Source organism: Anser brachyrhynchus (genome assembly GCF_964034855.1).
Source record: "Anser brachyrhynchus genome assembly, chromosome: 1".
Taxonomy (NCBI): Eukaryota; Metazoa; Chordata; class Aves; order Anseriformes; family Anatidae; genus Anser; species Anser brachyrhynchus.
Genome location: NC_137694.1, coordinates 88645894 through 88664363, shown reverse-complemented (window position 1 = coordinate 88664363; position 18470 = coordinate 88645894). Strand labels below are relative to the sequence as shown.

Genomic DNA, 18470 nt, shown 5'->3' with positions numbered 1-18470 from the left:
AGGATGGCAGGAAAATATGTCAAACCTTGTTTCCCTTTTGTTTCTAGTCATCACCATTTTTACCTTCCACAGCCCTTGCAGCAAATGCCGACAGGCAGCATGTCTGGGCTGCTCCAGGCTAGAAGGTGCTTGCCAGCAAGTTTTCTCTCCTGCGCAGAGGCTGGTGACCTGGCCAAGTGCAGCTGCTGACCCTCAGCGTAGCATGGGGACAGTCAGTTTTCTTTACTTTTGTGTAATAGGAAAAGCACCCATTAATCTGTGCTTGTTTTTCTTTCCCAAAGCATCAGAGACGGCGAGGGAAAGGGAACGATGCTGTTTACCAGGTAGGCAACACATCCAGCAGTTGCTCCCATCATCTATCTTCACAGCTTAATTGTAGCCTCCAGATACTAACCACACGGTTCACAATGCGTGATGAGGCAGAGCTTTTGAAGCGGCTTTCGGAGGATATTTACTTAGGTTCAGAGCAAAGACCACACTGTTGTGACTTTGTCAAAATTGGCTGCATGTTCTAAATACAACTGGCAGGAAAACTCATTTAGGAATACTGTCAGGAACCATCTCCACAGTCCTGCAGCTTGGAGAATCACCTTGGACTATGGCAGGTGATGCATGTGGTCTGGGCTCTGAATTGCTTATTGCTTAAGTGGAAACCTTCAGGTTGCCAAACAGCTGCTGTAACTCCAAGTGTCAGTGGTTCAGCCCATCTCACTACAGCGTGCAGAGCACAAACTGATCAACCCTTAGTGCACTGGGGGCATTGCGTTGCCCACACGTAACAGAAGGCAAGGAGCCCACCACGACACCTTACTTGTGACATCATGCAAAATTGTTCCAAAATGCATTTCACATCCTGTAGAAGCCTGTACGTTGCCACTGACATCACATTACAAAAATAAAACATTAAAAAAAAAAAGTCCTGATGCAGCACACGCCAGGGAGTTTTCCTGTTAATGCAGTGCATTTGTAACTAGTGGTACCTTTCTTCAAAACCTGCTCTCCTGAGATAGTCACAGGTACTACTAAGATAAGGAGCACTATCTTATTGATGTACTCAACAAATATTCATCATATTTGTGAGCAGAGCTGAATATTCATAGCAAAGGCGGGAAGGGTAGCTAGAAGTTTTAAAAGCAATCGCCATACCTCTTGCTATATCTTCAGTCTTGAGAGTCCCAGTTACCTTGGCTCTGGCAGCCTTTTGGGCTGACGTGTGGCTGCCCCATTTTTGACTGCTCCACTCTTGGAGCAGTACGTGCCACAGAGGCAGCAGGGATACACACGCGGAACTCGCACGCTTCGTAGCTGACTTACCAGCACCAGGAGCAGGCTGTCAGAAGAGGGACTGCTGCAGCGCAGGAAGCGGGGCGATGGGATGCGTTCCTCAGGGTTCACAGCCAGCTGAAGCCCCATGGCCAACTTACCCAGAGCTGCAGCTGCCCTTCCAAATTATTACAGAGAAGTCCTGAGAAAAACTTTCATGATGTGATGTCTGTTCATTTAGTTGGCAAAGTTCACTCTAGCATCAGTTAGTTAGCACTTAGTAGTCAATAATGTGCAATTAAAATGTACTGTAAAGATCTGCATAACCTGTTAAAATGAGTTGCTGTAGTCAAACATTCATAACAGATACTTAGGATGCATCTTGCCTTTGGGTAAGTGATGGTCACTGACACCATACCAAGACAAAGGAAACACTCATGAATAAAAAAACCTCTGTAGGGAAAAGAAAAAAATCCAAAGTATGCTACTGAGCCCCTGCCACCTTGTTCCTGACTAGGGAGTCATCTAGGGGGAACAGAACACTCACCTCACCTGTTTTTCTCTTTTTCAGGGGCTCAGTACAGCGACCAAGGACACCTATGACGCTCTCCAAATGCAGCCTTTGCCGCCCCGCTAAGCAGGGGTCACAGAGGGGATGGGCAAGAGTGAGAGATGCCCACATGCTCTGGGGGAGGAGATGAGTGAAGGCCTTTTTCATCCAAAACAAGCACCATGTATTTTCCTAGTGCAGCGATCTACTTTGGCTGGTGCACAGAGGGAGTATGTCTGGACTTGGTCAGTTCCTTCTCCCTTCCCTCTTGAATCATGCAACTGCAAGCTTTAGCTATTAAAATGTACATATCTGTAAAGTTATTTCCAATAATAGTAGCTATTAGGCTGATTTTTGTAAGATTTGTGTTGTAGGACCCTACCATACCTAATGCAGCTCTTTCTGTAGCTCTTACTTACCTTCCAGGGCTATCAAGTCATGTAATTGCAGTTTCAAGGCATTTAAAGACCCTTGTAAAGATAAGGCTGTAGTTATTTCCTGCAGTATTTATCTTAAGAACATTTGACAATGGCCAGCTAAACTTTCTGCTTTAAATTTACCACTCAAAAACTGCTGCAGTGGGGGGACAATTTTTTTTCTTTAACTGTGAAAAGTGACGCAGTGTTACTGTTGTGAAGGACAGAGGCTCAGTGCCAGCTCTTCAGTATGAAGAAAATCAGTGCTACGCTCCCACAAAAAATCAGGTTGTGGCATCACCACTCAGGCAGCACCTAGAGGTAAACAAGAGCCAGGTGACCTGTGAGCGATTTCCCTGCTGCAGTGAAAACAAGGAGGATGGACTCTGATAAAGAAAGCAATACTGGGAAAACCAGGAAACCTCACCCTATAGAATTCCATCTGGCTGGAGCACGCGTCTGCCTAACTCCTGCCCCTTCACATTCACAACACCTACAAACATCTCTGCAGAAGTCTCCCCTTGTAAGAATTTGTGTGCTGATGCTAATGTCAGAAAAACAAAACAACTCATGTCTGGGCAACAGATTCTCTGTACAAAAGCCAATGTAAATGCAGTTTTAAAACCAGTTGAAATCATCAGGTTACTTGTAAAAGATGCAGGTATCATTCCAAAATGGTAACAATTCAATAATGTAATGCATTTGTGATGAACTAATAAAGTTAGTGTCAAAGACCTGTGTGTGCATGCATGCAGCAAACAGCTGCGGGAATGGTACGAGCTCGTTAGCTGACCCATTCAGGCTGCCTGCACCAAGTAGCAGCAGGACAGGCTCCAGGCAGGCTGCTGAGGACGGTGTTCCAACAGGAGCGTCTACACGCATCCTGGGAGGTGGTGGGAAGTCATGTTGGAAAAATGCTTTACGCCCAAGTATAAAAGCGACATTCACCTCTTGCTGCATCCTCGGTTTTGCCAGTGACTGACTTACAAGACTGCGTGATGAACGCCTGTAAGCAACTCAGCAAGGAGAAAAATAGCCCTGCAAAATAAAGGTTATTTAAACATAGGTCATCAGCCCAGACAGAGGGAGAAGAGCTAAAGCAAAACTGGGGGAACAGGAGCTGCCTAGGTGAGGTTACACGTCCACTTCTTACAAGACTAGGCTAGAAGCACAAAGACTTGCTGAAATTGCTGTAATACAAATTACAAGGCTGTGCCTAACTTCTTAAGCATTGAAACTGTATCTGCATTCAGTGCTTGTATCGCTTGAATAATGTTTCAGAGACTGTAAATTAGTGCAAAAAAAAAAAAGAAAAAGAAGTAAACATCACATGCCTGGCAATGAATGTCTCACAAAGAAGTTCTGAGATTCCTTACTGTTCTTTTTCTGCAGTGACAAGAAAAATCTAAGACAACTGAGCTGGTAAATTTGCGACTACAAAGCACTCTTGTTCTTGATGCAAGAACAATGAGTACTGAAAATGTCTTTTTCTTGTGTGTGTTTTTTTTTTTTTTAAATCATGTTACCATATTTGCAAGATATAGAAGCTGAGAGTTTCAACAGTCTTAAAATGCCAACCACTCATCATAGGGGAATAAATTCTTAGGGAAAAAAAAAAAAAACACCACCACCTTTATGCTCTTTTAAAGGGATCTTGATCTCAAAACACATCCAGCACTTGTTTTGGGGACACTCACCGCAGGTGTCAGCTGAGTCTCCTCTTTGCGTTCAGGAAGCAACTGAAGCTGTTTTTCTTTTAGGAGAGAACTCGTAATACAGAAGCAGAAAACAGCTTCAAGCAGAGTGCAAAAACCTGGACTCACCTACATTTTGACAAGACAGAGCGCATGAAAGACCAACCTCCTGGCCCAGTTTGGTGCACCGGGGGGAAGGGGAACTAGCCTTCCCTGACACATTTAAAGAACACGAACAAGTGCATACATGTTAAAACACTTGGAAAATGGTTTAATGATGTTTACAACAGAAATGAACTGTACAATTACAGTAAGTTTAATATATATAAAAAATTACAGCAGACAAATGCATCTACACAAAATCTACCTTTTCATTCTGATTTACTGTAATCTACACAATCTCTCAATGCCTACAGCTATCTGCAGGCAACCACTGGGAAAATAATAATAATAATAATAATAATAAAGGACATCTTTAAAGAGACAGCATTTCACCTTCCTCCTCACCCCTAGTGTGATCAGCAAGGTTTTGAAATGTGCGGGACTCTCACATTTCAGTCTCAAGAAAAGCTTGGGTTGCGTTTGGGTACGGGTGCTCCCACATGGCCCTCAATTTCAAGTGTTCTGCTGACCTGAAGGTACAAATGCAGTACATGAGGAAGGGCAACAGAAAAAACTCCAAGCTAGAGTAAGCAGGCGGTTGCACAGAGCAGTTACACAAGTAGGACTGAAAATGTCTTAGTTCGAAAAGAAGCGAAAAGGGACTGCCCAGACACTACAGTCATTCTCAAATCGTCTCTCTGAAAACTACTGCCAGATTTAGAGGAAAGGGCTTGTTCTTCGACTCCCGATTCTTCATACAGAGGGTTAGTTTTCAAACTAACGCGTTAAACATTTTTTTAAAAAACAAAATTTAAGCTACTTGCTCTTTGGCCCATCCCTTAGAAACACTGAAGAACCCTTTACTCTGAGAAAGAACCTCAGGTCCATGGGAAAATAATTAAAAGAATATGCTGTCTCTTTAAAAAGAAAGAAAGAATCCCAGTTGGGAGCGGCCGTCAGTGAAAATGCAATCCGAATTGGCGGTCTGGTGGAAATTCTTCATGGAATATTATGTACAGTTTAAAAACCCTTAGTTTTTTCTTTTATTATTTATGAACACCTAGGCAGTGAAAACTGTTATGTTAATACATACATAGACACACCCAAAACATACAAAAATACTATTATTTCAAACTACTAAGAATAGGACAAGTTCAGTTATCTCCATGCTATGACTTTAAGAGCATTACACTGAAACAAACAAGAATTTAAACGACAATTTTTTAATATCCCAGAAATATACCAAAATATACATCTAAGCTTTGGAATTACTGAGGTTAGACTAATGCAAGTGCTGGGTAATCGTACTTAATACACAAGTCTAAGGTTCTGCAGGAAAGAAATTATCTTTGGTATCTGCATCAGGCTAATAATATTAACATTTGGATTTTGCTTTGGGATAGAGCTTGTATGACCCTAGAACCAAACACCCCCCAATCAACTGAGATTAAAAAGATCCATGTAAAAAGTTCCTCCATTTGCAACCCCCCCCAAAAAGTTAAAAAGTCACAGGCATCTACCTAGCATAAAAGGTTGAGAAATACAATGCATAGTTGCACAGTGGTGCTGCAAAAATAAAAGAAATCTAGAAAAAAGGAGCTAGAGGAGAAAACGAAAAGCTTCTTCTTCTTCTTTCAGGGATTTCTCACAACAGGACAGCCTCTTCCAAGCAGTGACGGGGGGAGGGGGGAAGCTCAGAAGTGCACCTCAGCGTGTATTAATCAACGTCACCCAGCCCCCAGAGGGTTAAAGCACCCAGCAGAGCAGCCAATCCTGCACCCAAGCCTTCAGCTCCTCAACCCACCTGCGAAGCCCCCTCCCAGCGAGGCCTCGGGAGGTGCCCCCCAGCGACCGGCCAGCCTCGCAGGTGGGCTTGGTGCTGAAGACGCCCTTTGTCTTTGGTTTGTTTGTTTGTTTTGAGTTTATACAATCATTAGGAAATCTTTGGTTTTGGCTGGAAATTTTAAAAGAACAAAACAAAACAAAGAAACCGCCCCCTCCCGACTTATAGCAGCCACCGTGACCTGACAAAGCTTCTCTCTCCCAGGGGGCAGGGGAACTACATTCAAATAAAGATGGAACGGGTTCAGGAGGCAGCTTCTGGCCAGGCTGGGCAGTGGGGAAGGGATACAGGATTGTCAAATAATAAAGAAGAAAATTAAATATTTGGAGATTTTTCTTGGGTTCGGGGTTTTTTTGGTCGTGTCGGAAAGCGAGTAGCGTGTCTGCAGCGGGGGGCTGGGGGACCACCCGCGGACTGGGGAAGGGCGGCGTGGCCCTGTCCCGCGGGGAGGGGAGGGGGGCGGATATTCACAGACTGATCAAGAGGACCCCTTGTAACCAAAGGAAATAAGATACGATTGCAATTTGCCCTCACTTTGCAGTAGCTTTTAAGCAGCGACATTCAGAGGCGTAAGGGGGTCGCTCCCCGGGCTGCAGGTCACGGGGTGCTATAGGCCAGAGTTCAGTGTTCGTCAGAGGAGGGAGGGCAGACTTGGCAACTCTGTAGGGTTTGGAGAAAGTTAAAGCAAGTTACTCAGTTACGAGTTAGAAATGAGGTATACGACAGCTCCTGTACCTGTGGCGGATAAACACCCCACACCTACTCACACCTAGCCTTAGACACTACCACAGAGGAAGGAAATGGAACAACGGCGCTGGCGGGGACGAAGAAGCTACCGCGTGGGTGCTCCCCACGGCCATTGGCACACGAGGCAGGAGCCAGCGCGGCCCCAGCCCCCTTCAAAGCCCCCGCGGGCAGCTCTGCAGCCATCCCTTCCTTCCCTTCCCTGCTTCGAAGGAAGGCCCGGTCCAGCTCCCTGTGAATTTGCGGGGAGTGGAGCCCTACGCCGCCTCTTCCTTGCGGCGTTGCTCCCTCGGACTCGCTCGGTGCAGGCAGCACCAGGATCACTGCGGCCGACACGTGGAGAGTGGATGGGGGAAGAACTCAAGGTTTTGTCTCAACTGCCTTGTTCTCAGGACACTGTCATTGGTGCTCTCATCCTTGATTATTTCTCAAGGGGGCTGTGGGATCGCCACCGCTTGCCCCTTGGCACACAGTTTCCAATGTCTTAGGATTCCTACTGCTCGATAATTTTAGATTTCTATAGCACCGCAACATGCCAGCTTCATCCACACTCAACATTACCACATTCAGAGAATAGGGCTTATGTAGCTGCTGCTACAAAATTCAGCAAAGGCGATATGAATCCTGAAGCGGGGCCTACCATAGATGAAAGAATTTTGGGAGGAAAGGGGAAGCTACCTTGATAAATCAAGTATTTCATGATTTTATGTAAAGGTCTGCAGGGAGATACCCACCAGCAGACAGGAACAGTTTTAAGACAGATCAGCATATTTTGGTCTGAGCTACTTGACAATGTCCTGTTTGGTAGAGAGATAAGATAAGGCAGAGGGGGGATGTTCCAGTTCTGGGGCTGAGCCCCCAGAACGCCAAAGGGTCTCATCTTCCCTCGCCTCCCACAAGCTGTTTCATTTCCTTCCTCAGATTTGTTTTCCTTAAAGCACACCTTGTTTTCCACTTCTTTTGTTCCAAGTGCTCTTTTCTTTGAGAAGTCATTTCTTCAATATCCCTATTACCTACCTATAAATCTAACTAGCTCTTTGAAAAGTCACACAATATTAATACCACTTTTACATAATGTCAGAACAACAATTCTATTAGTAAAGCTTTCAGTGAAGTTCTGCAACCCGATTGGTGTCCGGAGGAAGAGTAGCTGGACAATCCGCCTCTCCCCCTTCCTCCCTCCCTTTCTTCACAAGAGCTCACCAAGTTCACTGATAAAACAACTCAGCCCAATAGCATGATACATGAACATGTACAAGGCTACTTTGGGGAGCAAAGAAAGGAGTCTTTGAGGCCCTCCCCATTAAGGGGAGGACCCTTTGCAAAAGCTGTTGAACAGACTCTGACCTCAGACTACACTGCTTCCACACACGAAGGAAAGAAACAGTTTTCCCTGACTGTATCCCAACATCAGCCCAAGACCTGCAGCACTGGGCAAGCCCCACACGCAGTTTGTCTTCACAGAGCCAAAGCAACTCTATGCAGAAAAGGTGGGAGTACCCACAAGAGATGAGGTCCTTACAGAAAGGGACACTGACCCAAAGCTCAAAAAACAAAACAAAACAAAACAACAAACCACCCAGCTTTTCCTCTTACCCGCTCTGAAAACAGCAGAGCTGACAACGTTATCAGTGCCTTTGGTTCCCTACGAGGCCACTGGGAATTCTCCCGCCCCAGCGGAGTCGAGCTCCTCTCTACGTCGCCACACAGGGGTACGCACGCTGGCACACACACGCACTTGCACACACACACACACACACACACAGACATGCGCCCCCCTCTCCCCCGTGCCATAAGCCTTGAAGGGAAATGAGAAGGGAGCCTTGGGGTCCGAACAGCAGGGCCACAAAGCCCTACCAAGGCAGCATCACTCGCTCTTCCGCTGCTCCCACCGCAACGCCAAGACACGCCAGGAGAACGACCCACTCCCTCTCGAAACAACCCTCAGAGCTCCCCTCCCACGACAGTCTCACAGTATTTCAACCCGTTCAGGCACACCAGCCAGGTGTCAGGAGTAGGTTAGCTTTCACTTCTCAGTTTGGTTTTTCTTTCATAGTTTTTGGTCTAGACAGGATTAGCATTGCTATTAGAAAAGGAAGTGTTTAAAAAGTTTTCCACCTATTCTCAAGCACTACAAGCCCTACATTCAGTAACAAGACACGGGGGATAAAAGGAACCTGTTTCACTTTTGCTCTCCCAGATAGATTAAGATGCGACAACTATTCTTCGCCCTCCCCGGAGTTAAACACAATGGACCCAATTCAGCTCTGGTGCAACTCAACTAACTGAAACAGATTTACACCTGGGTCGGGTCTAACCCAGTATAGCCATCTTCTTTCCCCCGAGCCTCCCGAACACACATTGCCTAATCTTTAGATCCCAGCAAAGGGTAAGGGAAGGCCAAGAGGGAGGGAAGTGTGCGCACACTCGAAAGGACCCTGAACAGCAACCCAACCAGTAACCTGCATGCCACCACGTGCCGTGCTGCAGATTAGACCACAGATAAACCAACCGAACAACAATCCCAAACCCAGGAGCGACAAAATGTTTCCTTTGGCAAGACAGATACAAGGAAAAAAAATCATGAGCAAACATTTTCCTTCTAACACAGTCAACCCCGCGCTCTGCCCCGACATCCACCCGCACCCACCCGACCCTATAAAGTTGTAACCTATAAACAGGATCTCAAATACATACAGCATAATCATGTTTATCAGTCATAATAAACATCAGTTCAACTAAACTCTACAGCTAAAATTATCTCCACTATTTATAAAGTTTGCTTTTCTCTTCTGATTTTTCAGTTTAAAACCAGTTCTGCGACAATGCTAAGCTATGCTGAGGTATTTTATGAAGGTGCCAGAAGCCAGCTGCTACCCACGCGTATTGTTCTCAGAGCTGTATGGTGCTACCTTCCACAGAGGACAGATGGGGGAGGAACAAGAAGGGAAGGGGGGGATGGGAGGGGGCCCAGATTTTTCCAATGCAGGACGGTTCTTAGCAGCGCAGACTGAACAGAAAGCAGCCCCAGTGGTTGCTCCGTTACTGGGAATTTGGTCAGAAAAGAAGTACCTGATATATCCTGACCGTATCTGTCTACTCCACTAAAAGGTGTCTCTTCCCTTCTCCCACAGTAAAACTATCTGTAAGTCCAGTGCAATCTTCCTAACACCCTGCTAACAGCATCCCAGGGGGCAACAGCTGTAAGCAGATACCCACTCAGAGCCTACTAGGAGAAGCGGGAGAGCTGGATGAAGATACGTATGCCAAAAGAAGACCAAGCACTGTCTTGTGTTAGTTTGTCTGCAAAGATATGTAAGTACAGGAATCTCCTCTTTTTGTCGTTCCAAACGCACTGGAAGGACTTTTGCTGGCATGCATGGAGCCCCGTACTGCTTGGAACGTGTAGCGGAAGATATGAGCATTTTAAGAAACTGCAAGCCACGAGTCCACTACCAGCTCTGCATTGCTTTGCAGAGCATGTGATTCTGCAGCCCAGTGACATCTCTCTACATAATCTCCACTCTCATTAAAAACAAAACCCAAAGGCATGGGCTGCAGCACCCTTTATGACAAAGTCGCTGTCAAAAATCTGTTCTAGCAGTCTCCCTGCTGGATAAAGAGAAAGGTTCACAAGCAGCAACAGGAGTTGGATTGGACGACTGAAAAGAGCAGAACCTCTGCAACTACCCATCTTGAATCCTGTATTGCTATAGTATTTTGGAAATGGAGGGAGAAGTAAGAAGAGGTATTGTTACAAAAATACAAAATATTCTGAGTTGGCTATGTGAGGATTGGCAACCATAAGTCCAGTGGGGAGCAGCAGGTTAGCTTGCTCCTTTGGTAACACTCCACCCTAGCCAATATGCAGATGTGAATCCAACAGGCGTACCCATGCCCTGTGGATAAATATCATGTAACCGTTTCAGGCAGAATAAGAATAGTGACCTTTAATACAGCTAACCTGGCAATACACTGACCTACGTTTTAAACTTCTGGTTTAAAACCAAGTATCATTGAACGTTTGGGCCAGACAGGCTATTTTGTCTGGCCCAAGACAACCTAATGGCCACGAGAAGCTACTCATCTCTCTAAGAATATCATAAAGTAAAATTTTATCTAAGGTATCAATTGGTATTTAAGGTAAATCGGATGCTTTGGTTGAGTATCTATGGTATGGTTGCAGCTGTAACAGATACTATGCTCCATTTATACTAAAGAAAGAGGGAACTTCTGTTTAAAGAAAGCTGCTCCATAGGAACATGCACAGAGTTAAGGAATTAACACTGCTGTCTCCTTCAGTAACAGCTGGAGAAACGCGTGATGAGCCAAAGCATGCTGCAAGGCTTACAGAGGTGACATTAGAACAAACTAAAACATCAGGATGTAGTTGCAAGAGAAGTTAAAAAAGCATAAAAACTTTAAAATAAATTGTTGCAATGGATGCACATGGAGAATTTTCTCCAATGTGTTTCAGTAACAGCCATTCTCTTACTGCCCCCTGAGCATAAGTGTTTATTTTTTTGCTTTTTGGTTTCTGTTTGTTTTTAAAGGAATTAATTTTCCTAAAAGATTTTTAGAAGATCAGATGTATTCATTTTTTGTCTACATCTACTGCTCACTACGGAATTAAAATTAAATTAAATTAAAATAAGAAAAGGAGTAAAATAGAGGAAAGGGATTGCTCTTGACCAAATGAAAAGCTATCATACTATGCAAGAACATATGTTGTTGTGTGTTAAGACCAGCAGATAGCTACTTTGCTCAGTGTTGGCATCCTCCTTATTAACCCTAGAAGGTACAACAAATCACAAGCTGTAGCTGGAAATACTTCAGGATCTACACTGTTTTTGCTGAAAATCTTTGTCAGCCTGTTCACTTAAAGATAAAATGCAAACTTCAAGCTTCTGATGTTCTAAAAGGACCACACTTCAAGCCATCAGAACGTTTGTCTTCCTCCTAATGTTCTGGCATTTTAGTTTTCCCTTGCAAGGCAAACCTCAGTAGCACTCAGACAACCGCTGAGCAATAGCAGCAGCACACTCCTACATGGAGATCCAACTAACTTTCAAGTATGTTCTCCTTGAAGGTTCACCAGAGCACAGATTTCTCATTCTTGGCAAAATTACTTTTTCAATCCAATTTAACTTGTATTTTTGACAACTATTTACTGAAGCAGAGGATCTGAAGAAGTCGTGCTGCAATGATGAGTCATCACAAGTTACCCAAATAAAAACTGAACAGTGAGTTGAAGTGACACGAGCCACTTGGCTGGACAAAATAAAAATCCCTTAAAAACCAGGTGCTTCTGCATGTAACAAGCATGCTGTCATCCCAGCAATTTTTCTGAGTGCATGCACATACACACCACTTCAAAGCTACATGGTAAAATTAAAATCTATTCAGACAAATACATATTAATAGCTCAGAAACAAAAGAAATCCTCTTAAGGAGATTTAGACAGATATGACTCTTGTAAGCAGCACTATCTCTGTGTACTTTTAATGATCTGTTCACCAATCATTCTACAGTGACTACAGAGGGCAGCTTCTGAGGAGTTCAACTGTGCTGAAGACAAACTGGAATAAATTTTCCTAACAGAAAGAATTTCATCACCAGCCTACAACACCTCACCCTGAAGCCGTTGCCTGTTCTTTTTTCTTCCAGACCTCCAGGGTATCTGTGGCTCTGTAAATCTCTCGCTTTTTGAGCTAACTGTCCTTGGCTATAAATGAGAGAGTTTTTCACCCTCTCTTTTCCTGCAAGTATCCTTTGGCATTGCAAATATGAAAAATAACCTTCACACCTGTAAACACGGATGCACAGAGCTCAGAAAGAGAGATGCTATTATCCTTTTCTAACACACTCCAAAATTTCTTGTGATCCTGGCTGACAAGTCAATACAGGAGCAAAGGTACCAGCACGCAGCTAAAAAACCGCCCTAGAAACTAACGTTCTCAGAGAAAATCTTCCCCTAACAAAGGTAAGAATTTATGACTGTGACCACGTAACAGAAAATCACTTCTGTTCAACATATGAACCCACTGACACTGGAATCAGAGACACTACTTTGCCTCACTGGAGCAAAAAACTGATTCTGTTTGCAAAATGTATGCCCTGTGACTGTCAGCCAGTTTGCAACAATACAAGTCCTTGACTCATTCCTGTACTGTCTACTGGGACAATAATTCTCCATTTTAAACACTGGTAAACTCAGACAAAGATCCTATTTGCTAGGTCTGTGCACAGAAAATCTCTTTTCAGATGCATCAATTTCTGCTGTTAGCATGATAATAATTTTAAAAAGAAGCTTTAATTCTAGTACTTGATCTCATTCACATTCCTTTTGTGCTCTGAAGTCGCGTATGCGTCCTGTTCTAACCAGACAGAGACGTACACCTGATTTCTGTCTTTCACCCAAAGACTGGAGGTTGCCAGCACCCGTGAGACAAAACACTGCTAGGGATGAGAAGCAGGCTCCAGGATCAAAAGTCAGTCACTAGGATGTGTTAGGAAAATGAACCAGAGCACATTGGGGTTTAACCAAAGCACACTGGTGACTGATGCCAGGGGATATGTGCTGTTTGCGTTTTATGTCAGCTTCCGCAAGCAAAATCAAGCCCTTTCCGGATATGTGGCTATTCTGAGTTTCCAGTTTCTCTCAGAAAAAGACTTGCTAAGAAATTCCCTGGAATCTGGGCCCCAGAGAGGGTGACGGGGTAGAGAGGAAGAGGGCAAGGGGGTATATTAAGGTGCTCACACCAAAGCCATGTGACCAATGCAAAGGTAGTCAGGAAAAAAAAAAGCAGATTTTTATAATAAATAATCCATCCAAGCTGCATTAGTGTTCCAGATATGTACTCAACAAGACCCTCTCCCAGCCACAAACCAGCAAGAATGGGACATGAAAACTCATTTAGACAGCTAATGGCACAGTCTCTCTGAACTGTGGAGAGAGGATTTTATGCTGATTAAGGCCCACCCTTCTTTGAGTTTCCTAGATATATGCAAGGGCCATGCCCCCACCCTGCCACAAAATCACTAGGGAATAGAAGATACATCGGAGAAAAGACCGACAGTATCTCTCTTTAACAAAAAAAGCTTCCTGATAAATCCTATTTTTGCACAGGTGTGAAAGTAAGTGGGAACTTTCAGACTCAGGAATGAACATCTATAGCTGCAGTCTTCCCCATCCTCTTACTTCACTGAACTCAAGCCCCATGGGACTTGCATTCCTTTGGTAGAAACTAGCCCACGCTACGGCCTCCAGACCAATATAGTGGGTACCAGCATCTCCTCTTCCACTTCTTCCCTACCTCCCTGAAGCTCACCCAGCTATACCTTTTTCTGCTCTGAAGCTATTACTGTGGGAAATTTACATGTATGCAGTATTATTCATAGCCCTAAAAGTCTTCTGTGCAACCTGAAGTCATAAAGACATCAGACACATCAAAAATATTTAGATTTATCCATACTGGTGGGATGAGGGTGGGACCTGTTGGATTAACAAACCCCTGACATTGCCATTCTATTTACACATCAAACAAAAGAAAACAAATTCAAATCAAGTTAAGAGTCTGCCCCAAGGATAATACAAATTACCAACCAAAAAAAAAAAGATTAAAAACAAGCAGCAACTTTTATATAAAATTAATAAAAACAAAAGACAAATGAAAAAGAAATTGTCAGTAGCATCTATCGCCTCTCTGCATCTGAACTGCACTTATACAAACTAGTCCATTAGTACAGCAGCTTGCTAGAAATTGACTTTGGTTCAAGCTTAGTTTTAAAAAAATAAAACATAAAAAAATCAAAAACACATTAGAAACGGTGGACGGACATTTGTTAGTTTCCCTGCTTGCAGTTCACTAGTTCTGAAGTTTTTTGGGGTACTTGGTTTAAATATTCAGTAAAACAGGAAGGTGGAGATTTAGAGATGAACAGCAAAACCATGGCGGTGGGGGGGGAGAGATAAGGGATTCTGCCACTTGAGTGCAAACACAAATCCCACAATGCTCAGGTTGCAAACCAAAGCATATGTAGTATAAAGTTGCTGCCTTCTGGATCTTGGACGAGAAGCTCCAGGATCCCCCTGAATCATCAACAAAATGAACGTAACTGCATTAGCTCATTATTTTTGAACACTCTAGTGACAACAGAAAAGCAGGTGGGAGGAAGGGACTCTTCTAATAACCTTGCTAGCTAAAAGAAATTTAGTTTTATACACATGGCAGAAACCTTTAAATCCATCAGGAATGGAAAGTTCAAAGTGAACTGCATTGCAGTGATCCAGTCTTCTCTTTTAAAATTATTTTTTTTGGTTAAGATACTAGATTGTATATTTAAGAATATACAGATCTAACTTCTGTACAGTTCATTATTCTTCCTCATCCATGCAGATATTCTTTGCTACATGGAGCAGAATCAACCTCAAAAAGGTAGTTATGGTGGCAGGTAAGTCCTGACGCTCCGGTCAGAGATGCTTATTGCCGTATGTTTACGTAGTTCGCAGCATCACAGCTCAGACGCTTCATGAGATCACCAAGGTATGTGCAAAGCCCCAGAGTCAACTCTACTGTGTTAGCATCAAAGATGGCAGCTTCTGTTCCGATGGTTTCTGCTGCTGTGTTTTGCAGCCAGAAGCGCTTTTTACTAGAAATTTCTCCTAAATGCAACGCTGGAAACATGAGAAGTAAATGGAGAGGAATACTGCTATTTTTAGTGAGAGTCTGACATTTTGAAATCCTGCACCATTTCATCTGTCAGAAATCTAGGACTGTAAAGGCTGCTTTATATACTGCCAATCAGCTTGAGTAACTCGACATTTTTAAATATTTGTGTGTGTTCTTAACAGCAAAATCAATTCAACAGAACAAAAGAGCCATCAGTATACCACACAATCTAGACTCAGGAGGTCAAATCCCACTCTCCGAAGGAAAGAGAGAACATGCACACAAAGCTAAGAGCAAAATTTGGCCATTTCATCTAATAATTGAGAGAAGGAGAACTGCAGTTCAGAACTAATTCCTACCTCTGCTTAAAAGCATAGACCAGCCTGGAAGTTTGCACACCGTGATCTCTATGGCTACACTGAGCTTCCTGCACAAGTGATAGAAATTAACTCTTCTGACCCCTTTAAGTAGCCATTAGACAAATTCAAGGATGAGGAAACTGTTCAGAACATTCCCAGAAGATTAGGACAGTCTATTTGTGCTCCATTCTTCCTCTCCACCCTCCCGCCCTCCCCCCCGGTGTGGGAGCTCGCTGAAAATAATCCAGGAGCAGAAGACAAACGCGTCCAAACTATATATATAAAAATAATAATAATAATAATAATCATAATAATAATAGAGATACACCAGTAATACAGGCCTGCCTAAATTGTACCAGTTAAGAAAGGAACCCCCAACACGATTGATACGATTATAAACACCTTGTATGACATAATGGCCTGTACAACAGACCAATAAAATGATAATTAAAAAAGAAAGATATTTAGACCAAAAAGAAACAAGAAATCCCCTTCCTATGTTTGAGTTGATAACCCACCTTAACTTGTCATTGTGACTGCTGGAAATGATAAGTAGTCCTTTCACTTTTTTTGTGTTTTTTTTTTCATTTTTTTGTGTTTTTTTGTTTTTTGTTTTTTTTTACATTTTTGGTTAGAAAGTTCTCCGATCCATGAAGCGATCCTGAAAAGACAGTGTTTATTATAAAATTAGGCAAATGTCTGTCCCAGCTTTAAATCCTTCCTGTTTTGCTTTTGTTTTTTATCTTTTTCTTTCTCTCCCTTGTCCCCAGCAACACGGCGAGAGGATGCCCATCACATTTTTCAGTTTATAAACCCCGCTGGCAGCCAATCCCACCGCACAGTGAAGCAGGCTGCTGGCAGCACAGCTCAGCCCGGCTCACTGTGCCTTGGAGGCAGTAGTGGTGGTGGACGTGGCCCCACTTGCAGAGGCCACCGTGAGGAGAGAGTTCTGGATGGACTCGGCTGAGGTGGAGGTGGCGTGAAGGCTGGCGACTGGTCCAGAGGCCCCTGCGGAGGCTGCAGCTGCAGAGACCAAGCTAACCGGGTTGCTGGTGAGCAGAGAAAGGTTCTGAGGGTTCAGGAACAGGGGGGCAGTTACGATGTTAGGAGTACCTCCAGCATTGGCAAACACCAAGTTTCCAGTTGCATCCAGTGATGTTATTGGAAGAGAGCCACCAGATGCAAGAGCTAAAAAAGGGAAACATTAAGCAGGGAGGAGATAACATTAGTAGTAAGCAATAATGCAAAATGTGCCTAAAAGCAACAGGTCTCTGCATTTGCTTTCTCTGATGGGAGTGCTCTCTCTACTACTAATGACAGTCATCACAGGTACCTGATTTATTTTTTTTTTTGAAACAACAACTTTTTATGAAGAGGGGATGAGACCTTGCAGATACTAAGATGCTTCTGTCATCTGCTCTTAATTCCATCATGTTTTTCTTCAGTTCTTTAGGCAGAACACTGGTCTACGTTTTCTGCCAAAGAAAACCTGTACGCTCAGGTAACCTGTGATGGAAAGGGTTGAGATGTGTGTTCACATGAAATGACAGGTATCAAAAGATGAACGCAAGGTCACGTAACCTTGAGCATAACTTTTTAAACGCTGACATATAACCATGGTTACAACTCACTCTCACAAGGCTACAGGGTTCACTGCCTTACATTATGGTCTAGATTTAAGTGTGACACTTTATGAAATGTTTTTTTTCTTGTACCCTGCAAATAAAATTTGTTAAGCTAGTTTAGAAAATATATGAATACACGAGGTTAGCTAGCTGTTTAGGCACTTGCACCATCTAGTTTTTATAGATGACAAACTACGAACTGAGAACAACTCTTGTTAAAGTCAGTGGAAACATTACGCTGCATGGCACTTCCAAAACTCTTTACTCTTCTGAATACGCATTTATGGATTTAAAATTCTACATAAGGACTTTAGGGAGGTAGGATATTTTTTCCTTGTTTGTTTGTTTAAAAGACATATGGGGACTAGAATTTAGGATCAAGTCTTGCTCAAAACTGCCCTCCTACAGACCTCAAAACAGCATAACTCTACTCAACTTTACATTAGAACAGCTGTAAAACACAAATCTCTAACCTGCTGGAAACACGTGTGTCTCTATGCCTACGCGGGGAGGATAACAAAATAAATTCCAGATCACATGCGGCATCTTAAAGGCTTCCTGTGGATCTCTACAAGATCATAAATGGTTCTAACCCGCTTTCTGAAGTTGTACCTGCTCTTGAATCTGTGATACATAAAATGTATTTGGGCATTTGAATTTTGAAAAACCTTTACTCTTATAACACTTATGTCCAGTGCTCTTTTTCGGTAGAGAATAATAAAGCACAAATTCAAGTCATACGATGGAGATGCATTAAAAAGAATACTACTGACCTTGAATAGTTGCCAGTGTACTGTTGCTCATCAGGGCTGGGCTGAGAGCACCACCTAATGTCCCTGGATTGAGACTGAGTAAGGCACCTCTGCAGGAAGCAAGATCATAGAAGAAGAAACAAAGACAAAGCATTACTTTTAAAAAAAAGTGTCCATTGTTCAGAAGTACACCATCATGTTAAAAAAAAAAGGGGGGGGGGGGGTGTCAAAGATTAAGGCCTAATTCTAGTCTTTATTTTAGTTCTTCCTTGATGATGTCTTGAGTAGATATGGCCTTTCAGCTGTGTGGTTAGCAATATGCCTGAAGTACAGGCACTGAAACTGCATGAGTTGTTTTGATTGTAGCTGTAAAATATTCTTGTAAGGTATTCTGGGGAAACTGCAACTTGTTAGAGAGCTATCATCACCTCCCAGATTCAGATAAAAACG

General features: G+C 43.3%; 2 protein-coding genes across 14 annotated transcripts in view; one reads left to right on the top strand and one right to left on the bottom strand.

Annotated features, from left to right (window-relative positions):
- CD247 (CD247 molecule) overlaps nt 1-2961 on the top strand; it is a 55037-nt gene extending 52076 nt beyond the window's left edge. Inside the window, exons 7-8 of the mRNA XM_080586743.1 lie at nt 282-323; nt 1835-2961. Coding sequence (XP_080442869.1) covers nt 282-323; nt 1835-1900 — 108 coding nt within the window. The 3' untranslated portion in view covers nt 1901-2961. The remainder of the gene's footprint in view (nt 1-281; nt 324-1834) is intronic.
- A 1212-nt stretch (nt 2962-4173) lies between these two features.
- The window catches only part of POU2F1 (POU class 2 homeobox 1), a 117374-nt gene continuing 103077 nt past the window's right edge, over nt 4174-18470 (bottom strand). For all 13 annotated transcript variants that reach the window (XM_080586567.1, XM_080586574.1, XM_080586565.1 and 10 more), the window contains 2 exons: nt 18042-18130; nt 4174-16831 (listed from right to left, as the gene is read on the bottom strand). In XM_080586567.1, the coding sequence (XP_080442693.1) occupies nt 16521-16831; nt 18042-18130 (400 nt within the window). In that variant the 3' untranslated portion in view covers nt 4174-16520. The remainder of the gene's footprint in view (nt 16832-18041; nt 18131-18470) is intronic.